The 21,657-nt window shown below is 40.9% G+C and overlaps 1 protein-coding gene across 8 annotated transcripts in view; it reads left to right on the forward strand.

Moving 5' to 3' along the window:
* Positions 1-21,657, forward strand: part of dixdc1a (DIX domain containing 1a) — a 27,889-nt gene continuing 6,232 nt past the window's right edge. For 2 of the 8 annotated variants that reach the window (XM_029681110.2, XM_029681111.2), the window contains exons 1-13: positions 1-557; positions 9,517-9,674; positions 9,987-10,135; positions 13,858-13,947; positions 14,212-14,265; positions 14,374-14,424; positions 14,657-14,761; positions 14,916-14,969; positions 15,091-15,180; positions 15,286-15,360; positions 15,471-15,512; positions 17,010-17,213; positions 17,344-17,410. In XM_029681110.2, coding sequence (XP_029536970.2) covers positions 535-557; positions 9,517-9,674; positions 9,987-10,135; positions 13,858-13,947; positions 14,212-14,265; positions 14,374-14,424; positions 14,657-14,761; positions 14,916-14,969; positions 15,091-15,180; positions 15,286-15,360; positions 15,471-15,512; positions 17,010-17,213; positions 17,344-17,410 — 1,162 coding nt within the window. In that variant the 5' untranslated portion in view covers positions 1-534. The remainder of the gene's footprint in view (positions 558-9,516; positions 9,675-9,986; positions 10,136-13,857; positions 13,948-14,211; positions 14,266-14,373; positions 14,425-14,656; positions 14,762-14,915; positions 14,970-15,090; positions 15,181-15,285; positions 15,361-15,470; positions 15,513-17,009; positions 17,214-17,343; positions 17,411-21,657) is intronic. The other 6 variants (XM_029681104.2, XM_029681105.2, XM_029681106.2 and 3 more) reach the window with 6 other exon arrangements.

The following is a 21,657-nucleotide window of genomic DNA, read 5'->3' on the forward strand; positions in this document are numbered from 1 at the left end:
AGGAGGGAGGGAGGGAGATATAGGCTGAGGGAGAGAGAAAGCAAGGGAGAAAATATATGGAGGAGGAGAGCTGCAGGAATTCTCCTCTAGAAAGAACGCAAACATTGTGTTTGTGAATGGGAGCTGGTGAGCTCAGCCACAGGGGGAGTGTGTTCTGAAAAACTAGGCAGCCGCTGGTGAGCCTGAACACCAATCCTCTCCCTTCTGCCAGGGGCTGGGGGGATTGAGCCAGGATTTCCATTGGGTTCTTCCAGGGAGTGATTTAGAGAAGAGTCCAGAGCTGTTGGTTAGGATTTCTAGCTGTATGTAAGGAATATGCTGGAGAAGGTTTGAACACACTGTTAGCTGTTATTGCAGATTGAACACAGTAGTGTGTGCGACGTGGAGGCTCAGTCCGCTGGTTTAGTGTTGGCAGTGCTGCTCCCACCCCTGCTGCTGGGTCTGTTTTGGGGCTATGTTTCTGACTGACTAGGGCAGCATCACCCACATGCAGGGCAGAGGCTGAATCTGAGGTTAAGAGTGCAACAAACCAGCATGGGAGCCAAACAGATGAAATGGTAAGAGTTGGATTTGACAAATTATTTGCAATATCTCTTTATTTACATAACACTGTCTCTCTCCCTCTCATTGTTACAATCAGTGGTTATAGAAATGCAGTGTTTGTTCATTGTCTTTACATGTTGCTACCTTAACGTGACGGGAGTGGTTATGACACCTCGATACAGTGCAAGCACTATGTCATTTAGAAGGAGATGTAATTTCTTTGTCTAATCGATATTATCTTATGTTCATACAATATAGATATATATTACACGTGTTGGAGAAACTAATCATAGTGTGATACCTTGTAGAAATGGAGTAGTTCACATCATTTTAGGGCTGGGCGGTCGGCTATTGTCTGAATGTAGGTGTGGGTGTGTGTTTCTTTGGTATGGGTACTGTGCGTCCGTGTAGGTGTTTGTCTGGAAGTCTATGTGAGCTGGATGTGTGACATTGCCTAGCAACAGCTAACTACAGTGTTTGGCATTGCTGTGATTTCCATTTGCAGATTGGCTCACATCTCAGTTTTACTTTGATCAGACTGATTAGCATCGCACTGTATATGAGCATGTCCAATCTCATATTGTGTTTTAGTGTTATATAGTATTTAGTTCCAGAGATTAGGATAATTTCTGTTTAATATTTGCCCACCATAGTGGAGGTTTTATTTCTAACCCAAAATAAATTAACAGTGAACAAACAAATGACATTATATTGTAAAACTAGGCCACAGGTTTTGAATGTGTGCATGTGATCCTCTTTCAGAGATAATATTGAAAATATAAAGCAATTCAGTTATATTGAAGACAGATATGAGGTAAAAACATTTATTATTTCAAGAGGATTTACTATATTTTATACAGTTGAAGTCGGAAGTTCACATACACCTTAGCCAAATACATTTAAACACAATTCCTGACCTTTAATCCTAGTAAAAATTCCCTGTCTTCCGTCAGTTAGGATCACCACTTTATTGTAAGAATGCGAAATGTCAGAATAATAGGAGAGAGATTTATTTATTTCAGCTTTTATTACTTTCAATACATTCCCAGTGGGTCAGAAGTTTACATACACTAAATTAGTATTTGGTAGCATTGCCTTTAAATGGTTTAACTTGGGTCAAATGTTTTGGGTAGCCTTCCACAAGCTTCCCACAATAAGTTGGGTGACATTTGGCCCATTCCTCCTGACAGAGCTGGTGTAACTGGGTCAGGATTGTACTCCTTGCTCGCACACGCTTTTTCAGTTCTGCCCACAAATTTTCTATGGGACGGAGGTCAGGTTTTTGTGATGTCTACAACAATACCTTGACTTTGTTGTCCTTAAGCCATTTTGCCACAACTTTGGAAGTATGCTTGGGGTCATTGTCCGTTTGGAAGACCCATTTGTGACCAAGCTTTAACTTCCTGACTGATGTCTTGATGTTGCTTCAATATATCCACATAATTTTCTCTCCTCATGATGCCATCTACTTTGTGAAGTGCACCAGTCCCTCCTGCAGCAAAGCACCCCCACAACATGATGCTGCCACCACCGTGCTTCATGGTTGGGATGGTGCTCTTCGGCTTGCAAGCCTCCCCCTTTTTCCTCTAAACACAACGATGGTCATTATGGCCAGTTCTATTTTTGTTTCATCAGACCAGAGGACATTTCTCCAAAAAGTATGATCTTTTCCCCCATGTGCAGTTGCAAACCGTAGTCTGACTTTTTTATGGCGGTTTTGGAGCAGTGGTTTCTTCCTTGCTGAGCGGCCTTTCAGGTTATGTTGATATAGGACTCGTTTTACTGTGGATATAGATACTTTTGTACCTGTTTTCTCCAGCATCTTCACAAGGTCCTTTGCTGTTGTTCTGGGATTGATTAGCACTTTTCACACTAAAGTACGTTCATCTTTAGGAGACAGAATGCGTCTCCTTCCTAAGCGGTATGACGACTGCATGGTCCCATGGTGTTTATACTTGCGTATTATTGTTTGTACAGATGAACGTGGTACCTTCAGGCATTTCTTTTGATTTTCCCATGATGTCAAGCAAAGAGGCACTGTTTGAAGGTAGGCCTTGAAATACATCCACAGGTCCACCTCCAATTGACTCAAATTATGTCAATTAGCCTATCAGAAGCTTCTAAAGCCATGACATAATTTTCTGGAATTTTCCAAGCTGTTTAAAGGCACAGTCAACTTAGTGTGTGTAAACTTCTGATACACTGGAATTGTGATACAGTGAATTATAAGTGAAATAATCTCTCAGTGAACAATTGTTGGAAAAATGACTTGTGTCATACACAAAGTAACGTCCTAACCGACTTTCCAAAACTATAGTTTGTTAACAAGAAATTTGTGGATTGGTTGAAAAATGTGTTTTAATGACTCCAACCTAAGTGTATGTAAACTTCCGACTTCAGCTGTATGGGGATATTTTGTATATGAATGCTTCGGCTCAGTGTTTGAGATCAATTGACACTCTTTACCATGGCACTTTGAGATTTATTTTAAACTGAAAAACCCTTACGCACCACTGCACTTTGTATACCAGGGTTGGCTGGCCTTCTCTAGTCATTCGTAGGCTCAGCCACTGGTATACTTTTATTTACAAAGCCATTTTGGGTTTACTACCTTTTTATTTGTGCATATTTATTGTTCAGAAATGTGGTGGGTACTCTCTTCGTTCGCTGGACTTTATCCTGCTAACTGTTCCAAATGTCCGAACTGAATTTGGTAAAAGGGCTTTTATGTACTCTGCGCCACCGTCTTGGAATACCTTACAAAATACTTTTAAACTGGAAGAACTTGTCCCGATTGGTGTTTTTAAATCACTGATGAAGGATTTTGGGGCTGATTCCCTGACCTGTCAATGTTTTTAATTTGCTGTTTTATACTCTTGTGTATTCAATTGTTTTTACTAGATTACTTGTAGTTTTTCATGTCGTCAGTCTGTAATTTTTTATGTAATGACTTGGTGCTGCCCATCTTGGACAGGGCGCTCTTGAAAAATATATTTTAATCTCAATGAGCCCTTCCTGGTTAAATAATATAAAATAAAGGGATTACAAAAGACATGCAAAGACCAGATATGCTGAAGTGAAGCTCATCTCTTGCTAATCTCAGTGGCTAATTTTGGTATCTCTACTGTATGTTGTTGTTTCATTTGGCACAACAGATCAGCAGGGTACATCCTTTAAGGGAAATCCACAGAAATGACCACATGTAGCTACAACAAACTGCACCCAGGGCAAAGGAAGGGCGGTTCCGTGATAAGAGTGGTTTATACAGAACATTGGTTGGCATGTACTTCATACGTCTTTGCCTGCAGTTCTGATTCCAAGATGATTTGAAATGAGTTGCAGTGGAGTACTTAGGGATAATCACTTCAGTAGAATCAGATAAGATGGTGACCAGAACACTGTGACCGGCTGTCCTTGTTTCTCTGTAGCTCACTAGAATCATCAAAGTTAGGCCCCTTATGACAGAACATTTTCCAAACTTCCTGAGTATGATGGTACAGTGCATTCGGAAAGTATTCAGACCCCTTCACTTTTCCCAAAAATGTTACATTACAGCCTTATTCTAAAATGGATTAAATAAAACATTTTCCTCATCAATCTACACACAATATCCCATACTGACAAAGCGAAAACAGGGTTTTAGAAATGTTAGCAAAAAATAAAATAAAAACAGAAATACTTTATTCACATACAGTAAGTTTTCAGAGTCTTTGCTATGAGACTAAAAATTGAGCTCAGGAGCATCCTGTTTCCATTGATCATCTTTGAGATGATTCTACAACTTGATTGGAGTCCACCTGTGGTTAAGTCAATGGATTGGACATGATTTGGAAAGGCACACACCTGTCTATATAAGGTCCCACAGTTGACAGTGCATGTCAGAGCAAAAACCATGCCATGAGGTCGAAGGAATTGTCCGTAGAGCTCAGAGACAGGATTGTGTCGAGGCACAGATCTGGGGAAGGGTACCAAATGTCTGCAGCATTGAAGGTCCCCAAGAACACAGTGGCCGCCATCAGTCTTAAATGGAAGAAGTTTGGAACCACCAAGACTCCTCCTAGAGCTGGCCGCCCTGCCAAACTGAGCAATTGGGGGAGAAGGGCCTTGGTCAGGAACCTGATGGTCACTCTGACGGAGCTCTAGAGTTCCTCTGTGGAGATGGGAGAACCTTTCAGAAGGACAACCATCTCTGCAGCACTCCACCAATCAGGCCTCTATGGTAGAGTGGCCAGACGGAAGCCACTCCTCAGTAAAAGGCACATGACAACCCGCTTGGAGTTTGCTAAAAGGCACCTAAAGGACTCTCAGAACATGAGAAACAAGATTCTATGCTCCAATGAAACCAAGATTGAACTCTTTCACTGAATGCCAAGCGTCACGTCTGGAGGAAACCTGGAAACCTGGCCTTATCACCTGGCCAATACCTAGATGTTATCATTCGGCCATCAGATTTGCCACCAATGCTCCTCATAGGACACATCACTGCACTCTATACTCTTCTGTAAACTGGTTATCTCTGTATACCCGTCGCAAGACCCACTGGTTGATGCTTATTTATAAAACCCTCTTAGGCCTTACTCCCCCTTATCTGAGATACCTACTGCAGCCCTCATAATCCACATACAACACCCGTTCTGCCAGTCACATTCTGTTCAAGGTCCCCAAAGCACTGGTTCGCCCTGGGTCGCTCCTTTTTCAGTTCGCTGCAGCTAGCGACTGGAACGAGCCCCAACAAACACTCAAATTGGACAGTTTTATATCTGTCTCTTCATTCAAAGACTCAATCATGGACACTCTTACTGACAGTTGTGGCTGCTTCGCGTGATGTATTGTTGTCTCTACATTCTTGCCCTTTGTGCTGTTGTCTGTGCCCAATAATGTTTGCACCATGTTTGTGCTGCTCCCATTTTTGTGCTGCTACCATGTTGGGCTGCTGCCATGTTGTGTTGCTACCATGTTGTTGTCATGTTGTGTTGCTACCATGCTTTGTTGCATGTGTTGCTGCCATGCAATGTTGTTGTCTTAGGTCTCTCTTTATGTAGTGTTATGGTGTCTCTCTTGTTGTGATGTGTGCTTTGTCCTATATTTGTATTTCATGTTTTATTTTTAATTCCAGCCCAGTCCCTCAGGATGCCTTTTGCCTTTTGCCTTTTGCTAGGCCGTCATTTGGAGTAAGACTTTGCTCTTAACTGACCTGCCTAAATAAATAAAGGTTAAACAAATAAAATAAAATAAAATAAAAAAAACCATCCCTACGGTGAAGCATGGTGGTGGCAGCATCTTGCTGTGGGGATGTTTTTCAGCAGCAAGGACTGGGATACTTGTCAGAATTGAGGGAAAGATGAACAGAGCAAAGTACAGAGAGATCCTTGATGAAAACCTGCTCCACAGCTTTCAGGACCTTAGACTGGACAACGACCTTAAGCACACAGCCAAGACAACTCAGGAGTGGCTTTGGAACAAGTCTCTGAATGTCCTTGAGTGGCCCAGTCAGAGCCCGGACTTGAACCCGATCTAACATCTCTGGTGAGACCTGAAAATAGCTGTGCAGCGACTCTCCCCATCCAACCTGAGAGAGCTTGAGAGGATCTGCAAAAAATACAGGTTTGCCAAGCTTGTAGTGTCATACCCAAGAAGACTCCAGGCTGTAATTGCTGGCAAAGGTGCTTCAACAAAGTACTGAGTAAAGGGTCTGAATACTTATGTAAATGTATCTAAAAACCTGTTTTGCTTTGTCATTATGGGGTATTGTGTGTAGATTGATGAGGAAAAAAAACCAATTTAATCAATTTTAGAATAAGGCTGTAACATTACAAAATTTGGAAAAAGTCAAGGGGTCTGAATACTTTCCCGAATGCACTGTATATAACCTAATTCTCTATTCTTCTATTCACGTCATCATACTGTATCTTCTATACATCCCTACCAACTCAATTACATATCAATCTAAGCAAGCATTATATGGTACCTGCCTCCACATACAGTATTAATCATTTATAGCTGAGGCACAGTAAGAGAGCACATACAGACCCACCTGTGGCCCAAATATCCCCCATTAATCTCCAAAGTTCACAGTGTTAGTGAATGGATAAAAGGTAGATAAACGTCAATTCCATGGTAACAGAGTGATGCCGAGACTCCGATTTTTCACTTTAAAATGTATGTCAAATAAAAACCAGTGATTGCAAAGTTAAACAAACCATATAACTCTATGCACAAGGACTACTTTTAACAATGTCCACTGAACATCACTCTGTTACCTCACGATCACTCTGTTACCATATAATTTACGTTGATCTACCATTCACCAACACTAACAAACATAGTTGTACAGTTTGTTTATTTTGACAATCTTTATTTTTTTTTTACATACATTTTTAAGTGAAAAATCTAATTCTCAGCATTTCTCTTTTATCATGGAATTGCCTTAAAGTAAAAACAATGTGTAGTATTCTTTCCCTATAGCAACCCCAAGTCCATCTAATTACATGGTATTGCAAAAGGGGCCGATCAAGCCAGGGCAGTTATACGGTCGCAGCCCTCAAATTTAGTCATGCAATGTTGTTTTTTTAACTGCAAAAAGACAGATGCCATCCTAACACTACATTAAACCAGACATTAATCTCACACACAGGCTGTAATGTGAGTCTAATTACTCATGTCAACATTCCTCTTCACACCAAGTAACATATGGATACATAAATGCAATCCATCATCATCCACCAATCTTGCAGAAAGGTTCAAACATAGTCTCTCTCCCCTTTTCAACATGTTATGCCCAAGGGTCTTATGTTGAATAGTGGCAGAGATGGGCAAAAATGACAAAATACAATTACAAAATACCATGAAGACCAAGGTATTAAAATAAAATACATAATACTTTTGCAAAGCATTGATTTAAAATACAAGTATTGTATCTTGAATATCCAAAATACAAAATACATTTGCAAGTACCCCCTTAACCTCAATAACATTTTCAGTAATGGTAAAAAAAAAAGTGTTTTACTTGCTATCACTGTGCTAATGTGCTTGTTTACCTCTTTCTACATTAGTTGAATGCACTGACTGTAAGTTGCTATAGAAGCTAAATGACCAAAATGCTAATGTGAAGGGTAAAAATGAACACTTGCAAAGCATGTTAGATATTATTAGATACCTAGGATAGGATAAAGTAATCCTTCTCACCCCCCCCCCCTTAAAAGATTTAGATGCACTATTGTAAAGTGGCTGTTCCACTGGATGTCTTAAGGTGAACGCACCAATTTGTAAGTCGCTCTGGATAAGAGCGTCTGCTAAATGACTTAAATGTAAATGTAAATGTAATTATTAACCCCCGAATGAGACCATAATATTTGAATAAAAATGTGAATGGCTGTAGAGATGGGTAAAGATACATCAAAATGTATCTTGTCATAAAATACCCCCAACAATTTATAAAAATAAAATATGAAATACAGAAATCTATCAAAATACAAAAAAGACATTTCAAGTAGGCAAAAAAACAAAATAAATCATGCTCTCTAAAGTATCTTGTTATAAAATAGATCGGACTGTAGTTCAGGCCAGTGAAATACAAATGACAAAATACACAAAAAAGTAATTGAAATACATATTTTAAATACATTAAACAGACATACTGCCCTGAATAGGGGTGTAGTTTATCCCTGGCAAATGACTTTATAACACAGACAGAAGCATGGTTGTTTTCCCACAGATACTAAGAAACGGATCATGGAATCCCCCATCTGAGAGCCATTTCCAATGCCTGGGGTCGTAGTACACATGGCTGGATCCCATTTCTAAAAAACACAGAAGAGGGAACATGACAAGAGGCCTAGACCTCATCATAACATACAGACTGACTACATAACAGACCCAGTACCTAACCGACTGACTTTATAACAGACCCAGTACCTAACAAACTCAGTACATAACAGACCCAGTACCTAACAGACTGACTATATAACAGACCCACTACCTAACAGACTCAGTACCTAACAGACCCAGAACCTAACAGACCCAGTACCTAACAGATTGACTATATAACAGAACTAGTACCTAACAGACTCAGTACATAACAGACCCAGTACCTAACAGACTGACAATATAACAGACCCAGTACCTAACAAACTCAGTACCTAAGAGAATGACTATATAACAGACCCAGTACCTAACAGACTCCGTACCTAACAGACCCAGTACCTTACAGACTCAGTATATAACAGACTCAATACATGCTGAAAGAGGAAATAATCCTCTCAGAGACATTGAAATCATTGTTTGTTTTGAATTGATGTCTCTTGAGGAAAAAATTATCCTAAGAATGTGTTCATCCCCAAAACACTAAAACAGCATGTTTCTAAATCCTGCCCCTATTTTACTTTTTGAAATAGTTGTTTGACTCAATGTGTCCCATGTGTCTGCTGTTGCCTGTAAAGTGTATTCTAATTTAAGTAAAACTTCATACAAACAGTCACTTATGTTTGTGTCAATCAAGTTGAATGAATGAATGAACAAACAAAGTCCTTCTCTGTGTTTACTTTCACTCCCTCCATATTTATTTGGACAGTGAAGCTAAAACGTTTAGTTTGGCTCTATATTCCATTATTTTGGATTTGATATCAAATGTTTAATATGAGGCCACTGCACAGAATGTCACCTCTTATTTGAGTGTATTTTCATACATACTGTCAGTTGCATATGAAACACTTGATCTCAAGTCCAAAATGCTGGAGTATAGAGCTAAATTTAAAGTTTTAGCTTCACTGTCCAAATAAATATGGAGGGAGTGTATGTTCACAGTGTATAATTCAGTTGAAATATTGCTTAGTCCAGATGGCATTTATGTACAGTATATGTAATTTCAAGAAGAATAATGTCTTCCTTTTATATTTATTTACTGTTTCTTTTTATTTGGCTCAGCAGCAAACAAACTCATTCCTTATTCCTGTCTTTTCGCACCATCTGTTGCAGCCTCAGTTCAGCCAGCCCTGCACACTCCCCTAAAGAAAAGTACATCATCGCTCAGTCCACAGACACTCCTAAAGAAGCATTTATCTCAGCTCAATCTGAAGACCACGCCGAGCCTGGGGATAACAAATCAGAGTTGACGGAAAGGAAATCTGATACAGGTTGGCTGCACATCCATTTTCTCGTGCTGAGATCTGTTTCCATTTGATTAATCTGCTACAAAAAGGATGTTTTATCATGCCCAGTCTGTTTCTGTTTATCTATCCATCTGTCTGTCCATCTATCCATCTGTCTGTCCATCCACCTGTCTGTCTGTCTGTCTGTCTGTCTGTCTGTCTGTCTGTCTGTCTGTCTGTCTGTCTGTCTGTCTGTCTGTCTGTCTGTCTGTCTGTCTGTCTGTCTGTCTGTCTGTCTGTCTGTCTGTCTGTCTGTCTGTCTGTCTGTCTGTCCACGTGTCTGTCTGTGCCCTCCAGAAGAGGTGTTGTCTCTCTGCGGCCTGTGTCCTGCCACAGGGCATGGTGGGCCAGAGGAGGAGAGATCATGGGAGGAGCAGCTGGAGTGTCACCAGGAGCAGCTGGAAAAGGAGATGCAGGAGGCCAGGAGGATGGTGTTCCGCCTGCAGGTAACTAACCACACACACACACACACACACACACACACACACACACACACACACACACACACACACACACACACACACACACACACACACACACTCACACATGCATGCACCCGCACACCTGCACACACATACACACATAAACCAAGGTTATATAGTAAACTAAAACTGAAACTAAAACAAAAACAAATTAGTAAACTGAAATAAAATAATTAACAAACTTGTTTGAAAAACTAAAACCATGCTGAAACTATATTCTAAGACTCCAAAACAAACTAAAAGTAAAATAAAAAACCATCAACTCCAATGGAGTTTTCAAGCTTCTGAATCATAATGAGATTGACTTCATCATTCAAAGGTAGACTCAGCGAGATGACTAACCACGAGCAGCACTGCAGATTTTGTGCACGTTCGAGTGGTAAGGCTGAAGCAACCGACTGCAGACGAAAGTCGAGGAGTGAAGTTGGGGGAGGTGCATCTGGGACAGCCAAAAGTCGGACGCTAATGTGGTTTTCCAACAGTAACCCACTGGGCACAGACGTCAATTTAACCTCTATTCCACGTTAGTTCAATGTAATTGAATTGAAATGATGTGGAAACAACGTTGATTCAACCAGTGTGTGCCCAGTGGAATGGCTCAGATCAACATGGCAGTGTTTTATTAAAGGTTTTCTTTATAAAGTCAAAATATTTCTAACCCGCATATCACACACTCACAAACTGAAGTCATAATACAATATTATGTGTATAAACATTGTACAATCAATTAGGTCAATATCACATTTATTTGTATATATCTACTGTACCCTAGTGATTTGTTGACAATAAAGCCTCCCACAATACAGGCGATGGCTACAGGACGAAGATGATGAAGAGCAACTGCAGAAACTTGCCGTTGACTGCAGTCAGAACTTCATGACCTTTGATCACATGATTTTTGTAAAGTTCCTGCAGTCGACATGTAGGCACAATTTTTTCCCCAGAATGCAACACACTTTGAAAGGCAGTGACACTTAACCAAAGTGATCCACTCAAACGCATCCAGTGAGATGGCTCCTACCATAGCATCTTTCTGTCTGTAACACTAAAACAGAAACAAAATAATATAAGAACGAAATAGAACTGTTTTTATGAAACTTAAACTAAATTAAAAGCAGTCATGTGGATCTGAAAACTAAATGAAGTAACAATCTTAAAACTAATAGAAATAAAAATGAATATAAAAACACAATAAGCTTGACACACACAGATAAAAAAAATAAAAAACTTTATTTAACTAGGCAAGTCAGTTAAGAACAAATTCTTATATCAAATTCTTATACTGCCTTGTTCAGGGGCAAAACAACAGATGTTTTATCTTGTCAGCTCGGGGATTCGATCCAGCAACCTTTCGGTTACTGTCCCAATGCCGCCCCATACACACAAATACCTGCCACCCAGATACACACAGTAAGTCAGACAAACATATGCTGAACAAAAATATAAAACGCAATATGCAACAATTTCAAAGATTTTACTGAGTTACAGTTCATATAAGGATATCAGGATATCAAATGAATTAATTAGGTCCTAATCTATAGATTTCACATGACTGGGAATACAAATATGCGTCTGTTGGTCACAGATACTGTACCTTAGAAAAAGATAGGTGCGTGGGTCAGAATTTGCTTCATGCAGCGCGAAACATCTCCTTCGCATAGAGTTGATCAGGCTGTTGATTTTGGCCTGTGGAATGTTGTCCCACTCCACTTCAATGGCTGTGCGAAGTTGGATATTGGCAGGAACTGGAACACGATGTCGTACACCTTGATCCAGAGCATCCCAAACAAGCTTAATGGGTGACATGTCTGGTGAGCAGTGATGCCAATTTACCAATTTTGTTGCTAGATTTATCAACTTTTCAGACTACCCTGGAAACGTTTTTTTTTTCAAACAGCACCTAGCAACAAATTTAGCTACTTTTAAAAATGTGGAACTTTTAGCAACTTTTGAAAAGTGACTCAAATGCTAAAATGCAAATATTTTCCCTCTAAATGGCACACACTGTCACAACACACATGCCTGGCTGCAAAGGTGCATTGTGAGTGTCGTCAGCAGTAGGCCAGCAGCAATTTCAGCAAATTGCAAATCATTGTTGGCTGACTGCAGCAGCAGTTGTATGGGTTCGACGAGCCAAACCCAATGAATATAGTTGGTAACGAATGTTTGATCTTGAACAGAACTTACAACATCAATCAACATATCTCAATCAAAAGTGTACAGCCAGAAGTACAGAAAAGAGTGGGAGTCTGTACCTGAACAAATGTCAAATCATATTTTTTGCAGAGATGGCCAGTTAATTTCAGTAACGTTATTGTGTATTCTATGTAATGACGCAGTTTTACGTTATCATGCAATGACATCACAACGTCATTTAGCAACTTTTAGCAACAAATCAACCTGCCTCTAGCAACTTAGCCTGAAAATTAGCTGACAACACTGCTGGTGAGTGTGCAGGCCATGGAAGAACTGGGACATTTTCAGCTTCCAGGAATTGTGTACAGATCATTGCGGCATGGGGCCATGCATTATCATGCTGAAACATGAGGTGATAGCGGTGGATGAATGGCACGACAATGGGCCTCAGGATCTAGTCACAGTATCTCTGTGCAGTCAAATTGACATCTATAAAATGCAGTTGTGTTCGTTGTCCATAGCTTATGCCTGCCCATACCATAACCTCATCACCACCATGGGGCACTCTGTTTACAACGTAGACATCAGCAAACTGCTCGCCCACACAATGCCATACATGCGGTCTGTGGTTGTGAGGCCGGTTGGATGTACTGCCAAATTCTCTTATGGTAGAGAAATTAACATTCAATTATCTGGCAACAGCTCTGGTGAACATTCCTGCAGTCAGCATGCCAATTGTACTCTCCCTCAATCTTGAGACATCTGTGGCATTGTGTTGTGTGACAAAACTGTACATTTTAGAGTGGCCTTTTATTTTTCCCCTGCACAAGGTGCACCTTTGTAATGATCATGCTGTTTAATCAGCTTCTTGATATGCCACACCTGTCAGGCGAATTAGTTATCTTGGCAAAGGAGAAATGCTCATTAACAGGGATCTAAACAAATTTGTGCACAACATTTGAGAGAAATAAGCTTTTTGTGGATATGGAACATTTCTGGGATATTTTTTTTCAGTTCATGAAACATGGGACCAACACTTTACATGTTGCGTTAATATTTTTGTTCAGTGTAGCTTTATGGGAACATGTTTAGTGTGTCTAAGACGTATCCCTTCAAGGCTCCAGCTAAGGTAAATTTACAATGAGATTGTGATCATCCAAGCTTTATCTGGTATCAGGATTTAACTGCTCTAAATTAGCACAATCTAATCTATCATGTCAGGTATAAAAATCACCCCCCACCTCTACCCCGCCCTGCCCAACTGAGCTTAAAATGGTCCTGCAATGTCTAAGCCAAGCATTTGCTCTATTTTCACTGTCCAGTTCAGGTTGGCAGCCGTGTGGTATAGGTGAGGTTGTACATCCATATCTGTGTGTGTGTGTGTGTGTGTGTGTGTGTGTGTGTGTGTGTGTGTGTGTGTGTGTGTGTGTGTGTGTGTGTGTGTGTCTTTCTCTCTCTGTTTTTATACTGTGAAATATATTCTGGGTGTATAGACTTTGTTACGTATACAGTAGGTACAGTATGTATCTATCCCTCTCTTCTCTCTCCAGGCTCTACTGCTGCACGGGTCTCTCCCTGAGGACGAGCAGGACGTCTCCCTGGGCTTCGGGGATAGCAGAGCTAACTCTGAGCAGCAGCTGGTACTGTGTCCGCCCCCATCCTCCTTAGTCACTTTAGATAATACAGCATGTTCAGCCACTCACTGTGATGTGACGGTGTCAGACCTCGGCATGCTATAATGTTTTTACTGTCACTCTAGAGTCCAGAGAAGACGCAGATACTGTTGAAGCATGAATTAGTCTATGTTATCTGCTTAGCCTGCTTTCATGCCAGGTCACTGTCTCCTTATAAGCTCTGACATTTCTCTATTCTCACATAATGCCGCTCATCCCCTCGCTTTGAAGGTTGTAATCCGCAGTCGTCTGGACCAAAGCATGGAGGAGGCTCTTGATCTGAAGGTACAGTGGTAATTGGGCTTAATGTGGATGATCTGCCATAAGAACACAGACCTTCCCCTCCTAATGAAATGTCTCTGAGTCTGTCTGTCTGTCTTTCTGTCCTCTCAGAGGGAGCTTCTGAGGCACAAGCAAGAGGCACGCCACCTTCAGGCTATTAAGGTAAGACCTGCCAGTCAAACCCTCTTAAGTTTGTTTGGATCATTACTTATACATGGATTACTGGCTTTTATTCAGTTCTCATGCCAGCAGCCCCTTTTACCCTCCAGTGTTCCTTTACAGAAGAGTGGTGTGCTCTGTTTTAGGCTTCATAATGATCCATATGTGGGTCCTTACTCTTTGGTAGGCAAGCCGGCCTCTCTAGCGTTGTCTTTGATCTGCCTTTCCTCATTAGGATGCTCTTCAGCAGCGTATGTCTGTACAGGAGGCTGCGGTGCTGCAGCTGAAGCAGGAGCTACTGAGGTGCAGTATGGGCAAAGAGCAACTGGAGGGGGAGAACGTGAGTCAGATGATATGATAATACACACGTTGACATTTAGGATGAATATTTGACCTTTATATTCAATGGCTCTATCTATTTATGTATTAAAATATTCACAAAATGTTTTGTTCATCCACGTTACAAATATAAGTATATTTTTGTATATTTGTAGGCAGAGCTCAAACGGAAGTTGAGCGATCGGAACAAACTACTCAATGAGTATGAGGTAAGATCAGGAACTAAGTGCATTTTCACAATTTCAACAAACTTTAACAATTTTGGATATGATTATGTAGTTGAAATGTATCAAAGTATCAGATATCTCAGTGATATGTCTATAAAACCAGCAGCAACTTGGAAAAAAGGATCGACTACTTCAGCAACAGCAAATGAAACTGGACGATGCTCGGCACAACTCTAATGAAGGAAGCCACAGGGTATGGTACCACAATCAAACTGTTTCCACTGCACTTACAGTAAGTGACATGTATATGTTGTAGCTTGCAAAGTTGGTAAGATTTATTATATCTATTTTTCTTCAGTCATCTAGGAGTGAGAAGAGTGGGTACAGTAACGCTGTGAGCCCACCCCCTGGTCCGGCCTTCCAACACACAGCTGTGAGTCATGTACGCCTACAGTGCATTCGTAAAGTATTCAGACCCCTTGACTTTTTCCACATTTTGTTACGTTACCTTATTCTAAAAAACGTTTTTTTTTAAATCCTCAGGATTCTACAAACCATACCACACAAGTGACAAAGCAAAAACAGGTTTTAAGACATTTTTACAAATATATATTTTTTTACATAAGGATTCAGACCCTTTGCTATGAGACTCAAAATTGAGCTCAAGTGCATCCTGTTTCCATTGATCATCCTTGAGATGTTTCTACAACTTTATTGGTGTCCACCTGTGGTAAATTCAATTGATTGGACATGATTTGGAAAGCACACACCTGTCTATATAAGGTCCCACAGTTGACAGTGCATGTCAGAGCAAAAACCAAGCTACGAGATTGAAGGAATTGTGCGTAGAGCTCCGAGACAGGGTTGTGTCGAGGCACAGATCTGGGGAAGGGTACCAAAAATGTTCTGCAGCATTGAAGGTCCCCAAGAACACAGTGGCCTCCGTCATTCTTAAATGGAAGAAGTTTGGAACCACCAAGACTCTAACTAGAAGTGACAGCCCGGCCAAACTGAGCAATCGGGGGAGAAGGGCCTTGGTCAGGAACCTGATGGTCACTCTGACGGAGCTCTAGAGTTCCTCTGTGGAAATGGGAGAACCTTCCAGAAGGACATCCATCTCTGCAGCACTCCACCAATCAGACCTTTATGGTAGAGTGGCCAGACGGAAGCCACCCCTCAGTAAAAGGCACATGACAGAGTTTGCCAAAAGGAACCTAAAGACTCTCAGACCATGAGAAACAAGATTATCTGCTCTGATGAAACCAAGATTGAACTCTTTGGCCTGAACGACAAGCATCACATCTGGAGGAAACCTGGCACCATCCCTACGGTGAAGCAAGGTGGTGGCAGCATCATGCTGTGGGGATGTTTTTTCAGCAGCAGGGACTGGGAGACTAGGCAGGATCGAGGCAAAGATGAACAGAGCAAGGTACAGAGAGATCCTTCATGAAAACTTGCTCCAGAGTGCTCAATACCTCAGACTGGGGCGAAGGTTCACCTCCCAACAGGACAACGACCCGATCGAACATATCTGGAGAGACCTGAAAATAGCTATGGAGCAATGCTCCCCATCCAACCTGACAAAGCTTGAGAGGATCTGCAGAGAAGAATGGGAGAAACTCCCTAAATACAGGTGTGCCAAGCTTGTAGCGTCATACCCAGGAAGACTTGAGGCTGTAATCGCTGCCAAAGGTGCTTTAACAAAGTACTGAGTAAGGGGTCTGAATACTTATGTAAATGTTATATTTCATTTTTTATAAATTAGCAAAAATGTATTTTTGTCATTTGGGGTAATGTGTGTAAATTGAGGTGAACATTTAGAATAAGGCTGTAGCCTAACAAAATGTTGGAAAAGTCAAGGGGTCTGAATACATTCTAAAGGCACTGTATGTACATTTCCTGGGAGGGAGTGTGGGTGGGAGGGAGTGTGTGATTAATTTAATGTGTGTTTCATGTCATCGTTATAGCTGTCTCTAGAGCTAGAGACCTACTGGAGGTTAAAGGCCATAGCCAAATGATCAACAACCTTCAAATTGGCCTGGCCACGAGTTCTAGTATTTTATGTCATTTTGTGTGTATTAGCAGGGAGAGGAACTGCAGCTGGTGAGGGAGGCCCTGCGTAGTCTGAGGGATGGTTTCTCAGGTCACGACCCTCAGCATCACACCCTGGACACACTGGAGCAAGGGGTGGCCAGTCTCATGGACCGCCTATACACACTCGACACACGCCGCAGGCAGCAGGACAGAGAAGGACACACACAACAATACACACAGAAGACCACAGAGGTGGGTGCTGTGTGTATGCTGTTATCGTTATATTTTGCACCTGATGTCATAATCATGTGTTTATCGTGTGCACATTGTGACTGGCTGAATTGGCATTTCTTCTAGTAACTGTGACTCTGTCTTCTTGTAGGGTCCATACAAGTCACCAGGACGAAGAGCCAACCCCACAGACAGGGACTCATGGCCACCCAGCTCAAGTAAGATATACTGTTTGTTACAATGCCTTGCAAAAGTATTCATGGCATTTTTCCTATTTTGTTGCATTACAACCTGTAATTTAAATGGATGTTTATTTGGATTTCATATCATGGATATACAGAAAATAGTCCAAATTGGTGAAGTGAAATTTTAAAAAATACCTTGTTTCAAAAAATTAAAATTAAAAAGTGGTACTTGAATATGTATTCACCCACTTTGCTATGAAGCCCTTAAATATGTTCTGTTGCAACCAATTACCTTCAGAAGTCACATAATTAGTTAAAGTCCACCTGTGTGCAATCTAAGTGTCACATGATCTGTCAGAAGTTTACATACACCTTAGCCAAATACGTTTAATCTCCGTTTTTCACAATTCCTGATATTTAATCCTAGTAAAAATACCCTGTCTTGGGTCAGTTAGGATCACCACTTTATGTTATTAAGAATGTGAAATGTCAGAATAATTGGAGAGAAAATGATTTATTTCAGCTTTTATTCCTTTCATCACTTTCTCAGTGGGTCAGAAGTTTACATACACTCAATTAGTATTTGGTAGCATTGCCTTTAAATCGTTAACTTGGTTCAAACGTTTCGGGTAGCCTTCCACAAACTTCCCACAATAAGTTGGGTGAATTTTGGCCCATTCCTCCTGACAGAGCTGGTGTAAATGAGTCCGGTTTGTAGGCCTCCTTGCTCACACATGCTTTTTCAGTTCTGCCCACAAATTGTCTATAGGATTGAGGTCAGGGCTTTGTGATGGCCACTCCAATACCTTGACTTTGTTGTCCTTAAGCCTTTTTGCCACAACTTTGGAAGTATGCTTGGGGTCATTGTCCATTTGGAAGACCCATTTGCGACCAAGCTCAACTGCCTGACTGATGTCTTGAGATGTTGCTTCAATATATCCACATAATTTTCATCCCTCATGATACCATCTATTTTGTGAAATACACCAGTCCCTCCTGCAGCAAAGCACCCCCACAACATGATGCTGCCACCCCTGTGCTTCACGGTTGGGATGGTGTTCTTCTGCTTGCAAGCCTCCCCCTTTTTCCTCCAAACATAACAATGGTCATTATGGCCCAACAGTTCTATTTTTGTTTCATCAGACCAGAGGACATTTCTCCAAAAAACATGATCTTTGTCCCCATGTGCAGTTGCAAACCGCCATTTCAGGTTACGTCGATATAGAACTCGTTTTACTGTGGATATAGATACTTTTGTACCTGTTTCCTCCAGCATCTTCACAAGGTCCTTTGTTGTTGTTCTGGGATTTGCACTTTTTGCACCAAAGTGCGCTCATCTCTAGGAGACATAACGCGCCTCCTTCCTGAGCGGTATGGCGGCTGCGTGGTCCCATGGTGTTTTGTTTGTACAGATGAACATGGTACCTTCATGCATTTGTAAATTGCTCCCAAGGATTGACCAGGCTTGTGGTGTACAATTTTTTGGGGGGGTCTTGGCTGATTTCTTTTGATTTTCCCATGATTTCAAGCAAAGAGGCACTGAGTTTGAAGGTAGTTCTTGAAATACATCCACAGGTAAACCTCCAATTGACTCCAATTATGTAAACTATGTTAATTAGCCTATCTGAAGCTTCTAAAACCATGACAGAATCTTCTGGAAAATATTCCAAGCTGTTTAAAGGCACAGTCAACTTAGTGTATGTAAACTTTTGATCCACTGGAATTGTGATAATAAAATGTGAAATAATATGTCTGTAAACAATTGTTGGAAAAATGACTCATGTCATGCACAAAGTAGATGTCATAATCAACTTTAGTTTGTTAACAAGAAATGTGTGGAGTGGTTGAATGTAAACTTCCGACTTCAACTCTACACCTGTTCTGAAAAGCCTCAGAGTCTGCAACACCAATAAGGCAAGGGCCACCACCAAGCAAGCGGCATTGAAGACCAAGGAGCTCTCCAAACAGGTCAGGGACAAAGTTGTGGAGAAGTACAGATCAGGGTTGAGTTGTATAAAAATATCCAATCCTTTGAACACCACACGAAGCAACATTTAAATCCATTATTAAAAAATGGAAAGCAAGGCACCACAACAAACCTGCCAAGAGGGCCGCCCACCAAAACTCACGGACCAGGCAAGGAGGGCATTAATCAGAGAGGCAACAATGAGACCAAAGATAACTCTGAAGGAGCTGCAAAGCTCCACAGCGGAGATTGGAGTATCTGTCCATAGGACCACTTTAAACCATACACTCCACAGAGCTGGGCTTTACAGAAGAGCGTCCCGAGAAAAATAAGCAACCATGTTTGGTGTTCGCCAAAAGGCATGTGGGAGACTCCCCAAGCATATGGAAGAAGGTACTCTGGTCAGATGTGACTAAAATTAAGCTTTTTGGCCATCAAGGAAAATGCTATGTCTGGCGCAAACCCAACACCTTTCATCACCCCAAGAACACCATCCCCACAGTAACGCATGGTGGTGGCAGCAGCATGCTGTGGGGATGTTTTTCATCAGCAGGGACTGGGAAACTGGTCAGAATTGAAGGAATGATGGATGGCGCTAAATAAAGGGAAATTCTTTAGGGAACCTGTTTCAGTCTTCCTGAGATTTGAGACTGGGATGGAGGTTCACCTTCCAGCAGGACAATGACCCTAAGCATGCTGCTAAAGCAACACTTGAGTGGTTTAAGGGGAAACATTTAAATGTCTTGGAATGGCTTAGTCAAAGCCCAGACCTAAATCCAATTGAGAATTTGTGGTATGACTTAAAGAATGCTTTACACCAGCGGAACCCATCCAACTTGAAGGAGCTGAAGCAATTTTGCCTTGAAGAACAGGCAAAAATCCCAGTGGCTAGATGTGCCAAGTTTATAGATACATACCCCAAGAGACTTGCAGCTGTAATTGCTGCAAAAGGTGGCTCTACAAAGTATTGACTTTTGGGGGGTGAATAGTTATGCAAGCTCAAGTTTTCAGATTTTTTTTGTCTTATATCTTGTTTGTTTCACAATAAAAAATATTTAGCATCTTCATAGTGGTAGGCATGTTGTGTAAATCAAATGATAAAAAAAAAACATATATTTTAATTCCAGGTTGTAAGGCGACAAAATAGGAAAAATGCCAAGGGGGGTGAATACTTTCGCAAGCCACTGTACGCATTTCTCAACAACCTTGATAATTCTCTTTCACGCAACTTTATCTAATTGTGTAATTCAATTACATTGAACATATGTTCGGAGCTATTCAGCATTTTAATCAGTTAGCCTGGTTATCTGTAGAGAAAAGGGTCATTTTAATCCAATTTGGTCTGGTCCACATAATTATTACAGACTCAGCCCCCAGGTACCGATCAAATTATTTTACATATATAAGATGTACACCAATACAACACCAGAACCATAGACTCTGATATTGCCTGTTTTAAATGTAAGAGTCTATCTGGTAAGAACACTTTTTTAAATATTCCGGCATTGTTGAGTGGAACAAACTACCACATCAACTCAAAGCCATGGCAACCATAATTGAGGACACTAAATGACTTGGTGTTACCACAGATTTTAAAATGTCGTGGTCAAAACATATAGATTCAATGTTGTAAAGATGGGGAGAGGCCTGCTTTTTTGACACTCCACAAAGCAAGTCCTGCAGGCTCTAGTTTTATCTTCTCTTGATTTTTGTCCAGTCACATGGTCAAGTGCTGCGAAGAAAGACCTAGTTAAGCTGTAGCTGGCCCAGAACAGAGCGTCACATTTTGCTCTTCAATGTAATCAGAGGGCTAATATTAAAACTATGAATACCAGTCTCTCTTGGCTAAGAGTTGAGGAAAGACTGACTGCGTCACTTCTTGTTTTTATAAGAAACATTCATGTGTTGGAAATTCTGGTTTCAAAAACCAAATAAACACTTCACGGCACAACGCCTCTCCCCCATGTGAACTACTTGTTGTGTGTATGCACTGACATGTACGTGTACCTGATAGATGTGCACACACACACACTACATGTTGATTTTAAATGTATGTATATTGTAAAGTCTTTTGTCTGTAATGTATTTTTCGTTATGTGTCAGACCATAATAAGACTAGCTGTCACCATTGCCTAATGGGGATCCTAATAAATCAAAACCATAACTTCATTTAAAAAGGTCAAAAGCTGGGTAATGATCAAGCCATAGACACATTTTCACGTCTGTATTTAGGTCATGTGTATCTATGTAATGTTGTAATGTTTTTGTACCATGGAAATCCCTCTTTCTTATGATATCCCTGTCATGTTTTTTT

Source organism: Oncorhynchus nerka, unplaced genomic scaffold, assembly GCF_034236695.1.
Source record: "Oncorhynchus nerka isolate Pitt River unplaced genomic scaffold, Oner_Uvic_2.0 unplaced_scaffold_17___fragment_2___debris, whole genome shotgun sequence".
Taxonomy (NCBI): domain Eukaryota; kingdom Metazoa; phylum Chordata; class Actinopteri; order Salmoniformes; family Salmonidae; genus Oncorhynchus; species Oncorhynchus nerka.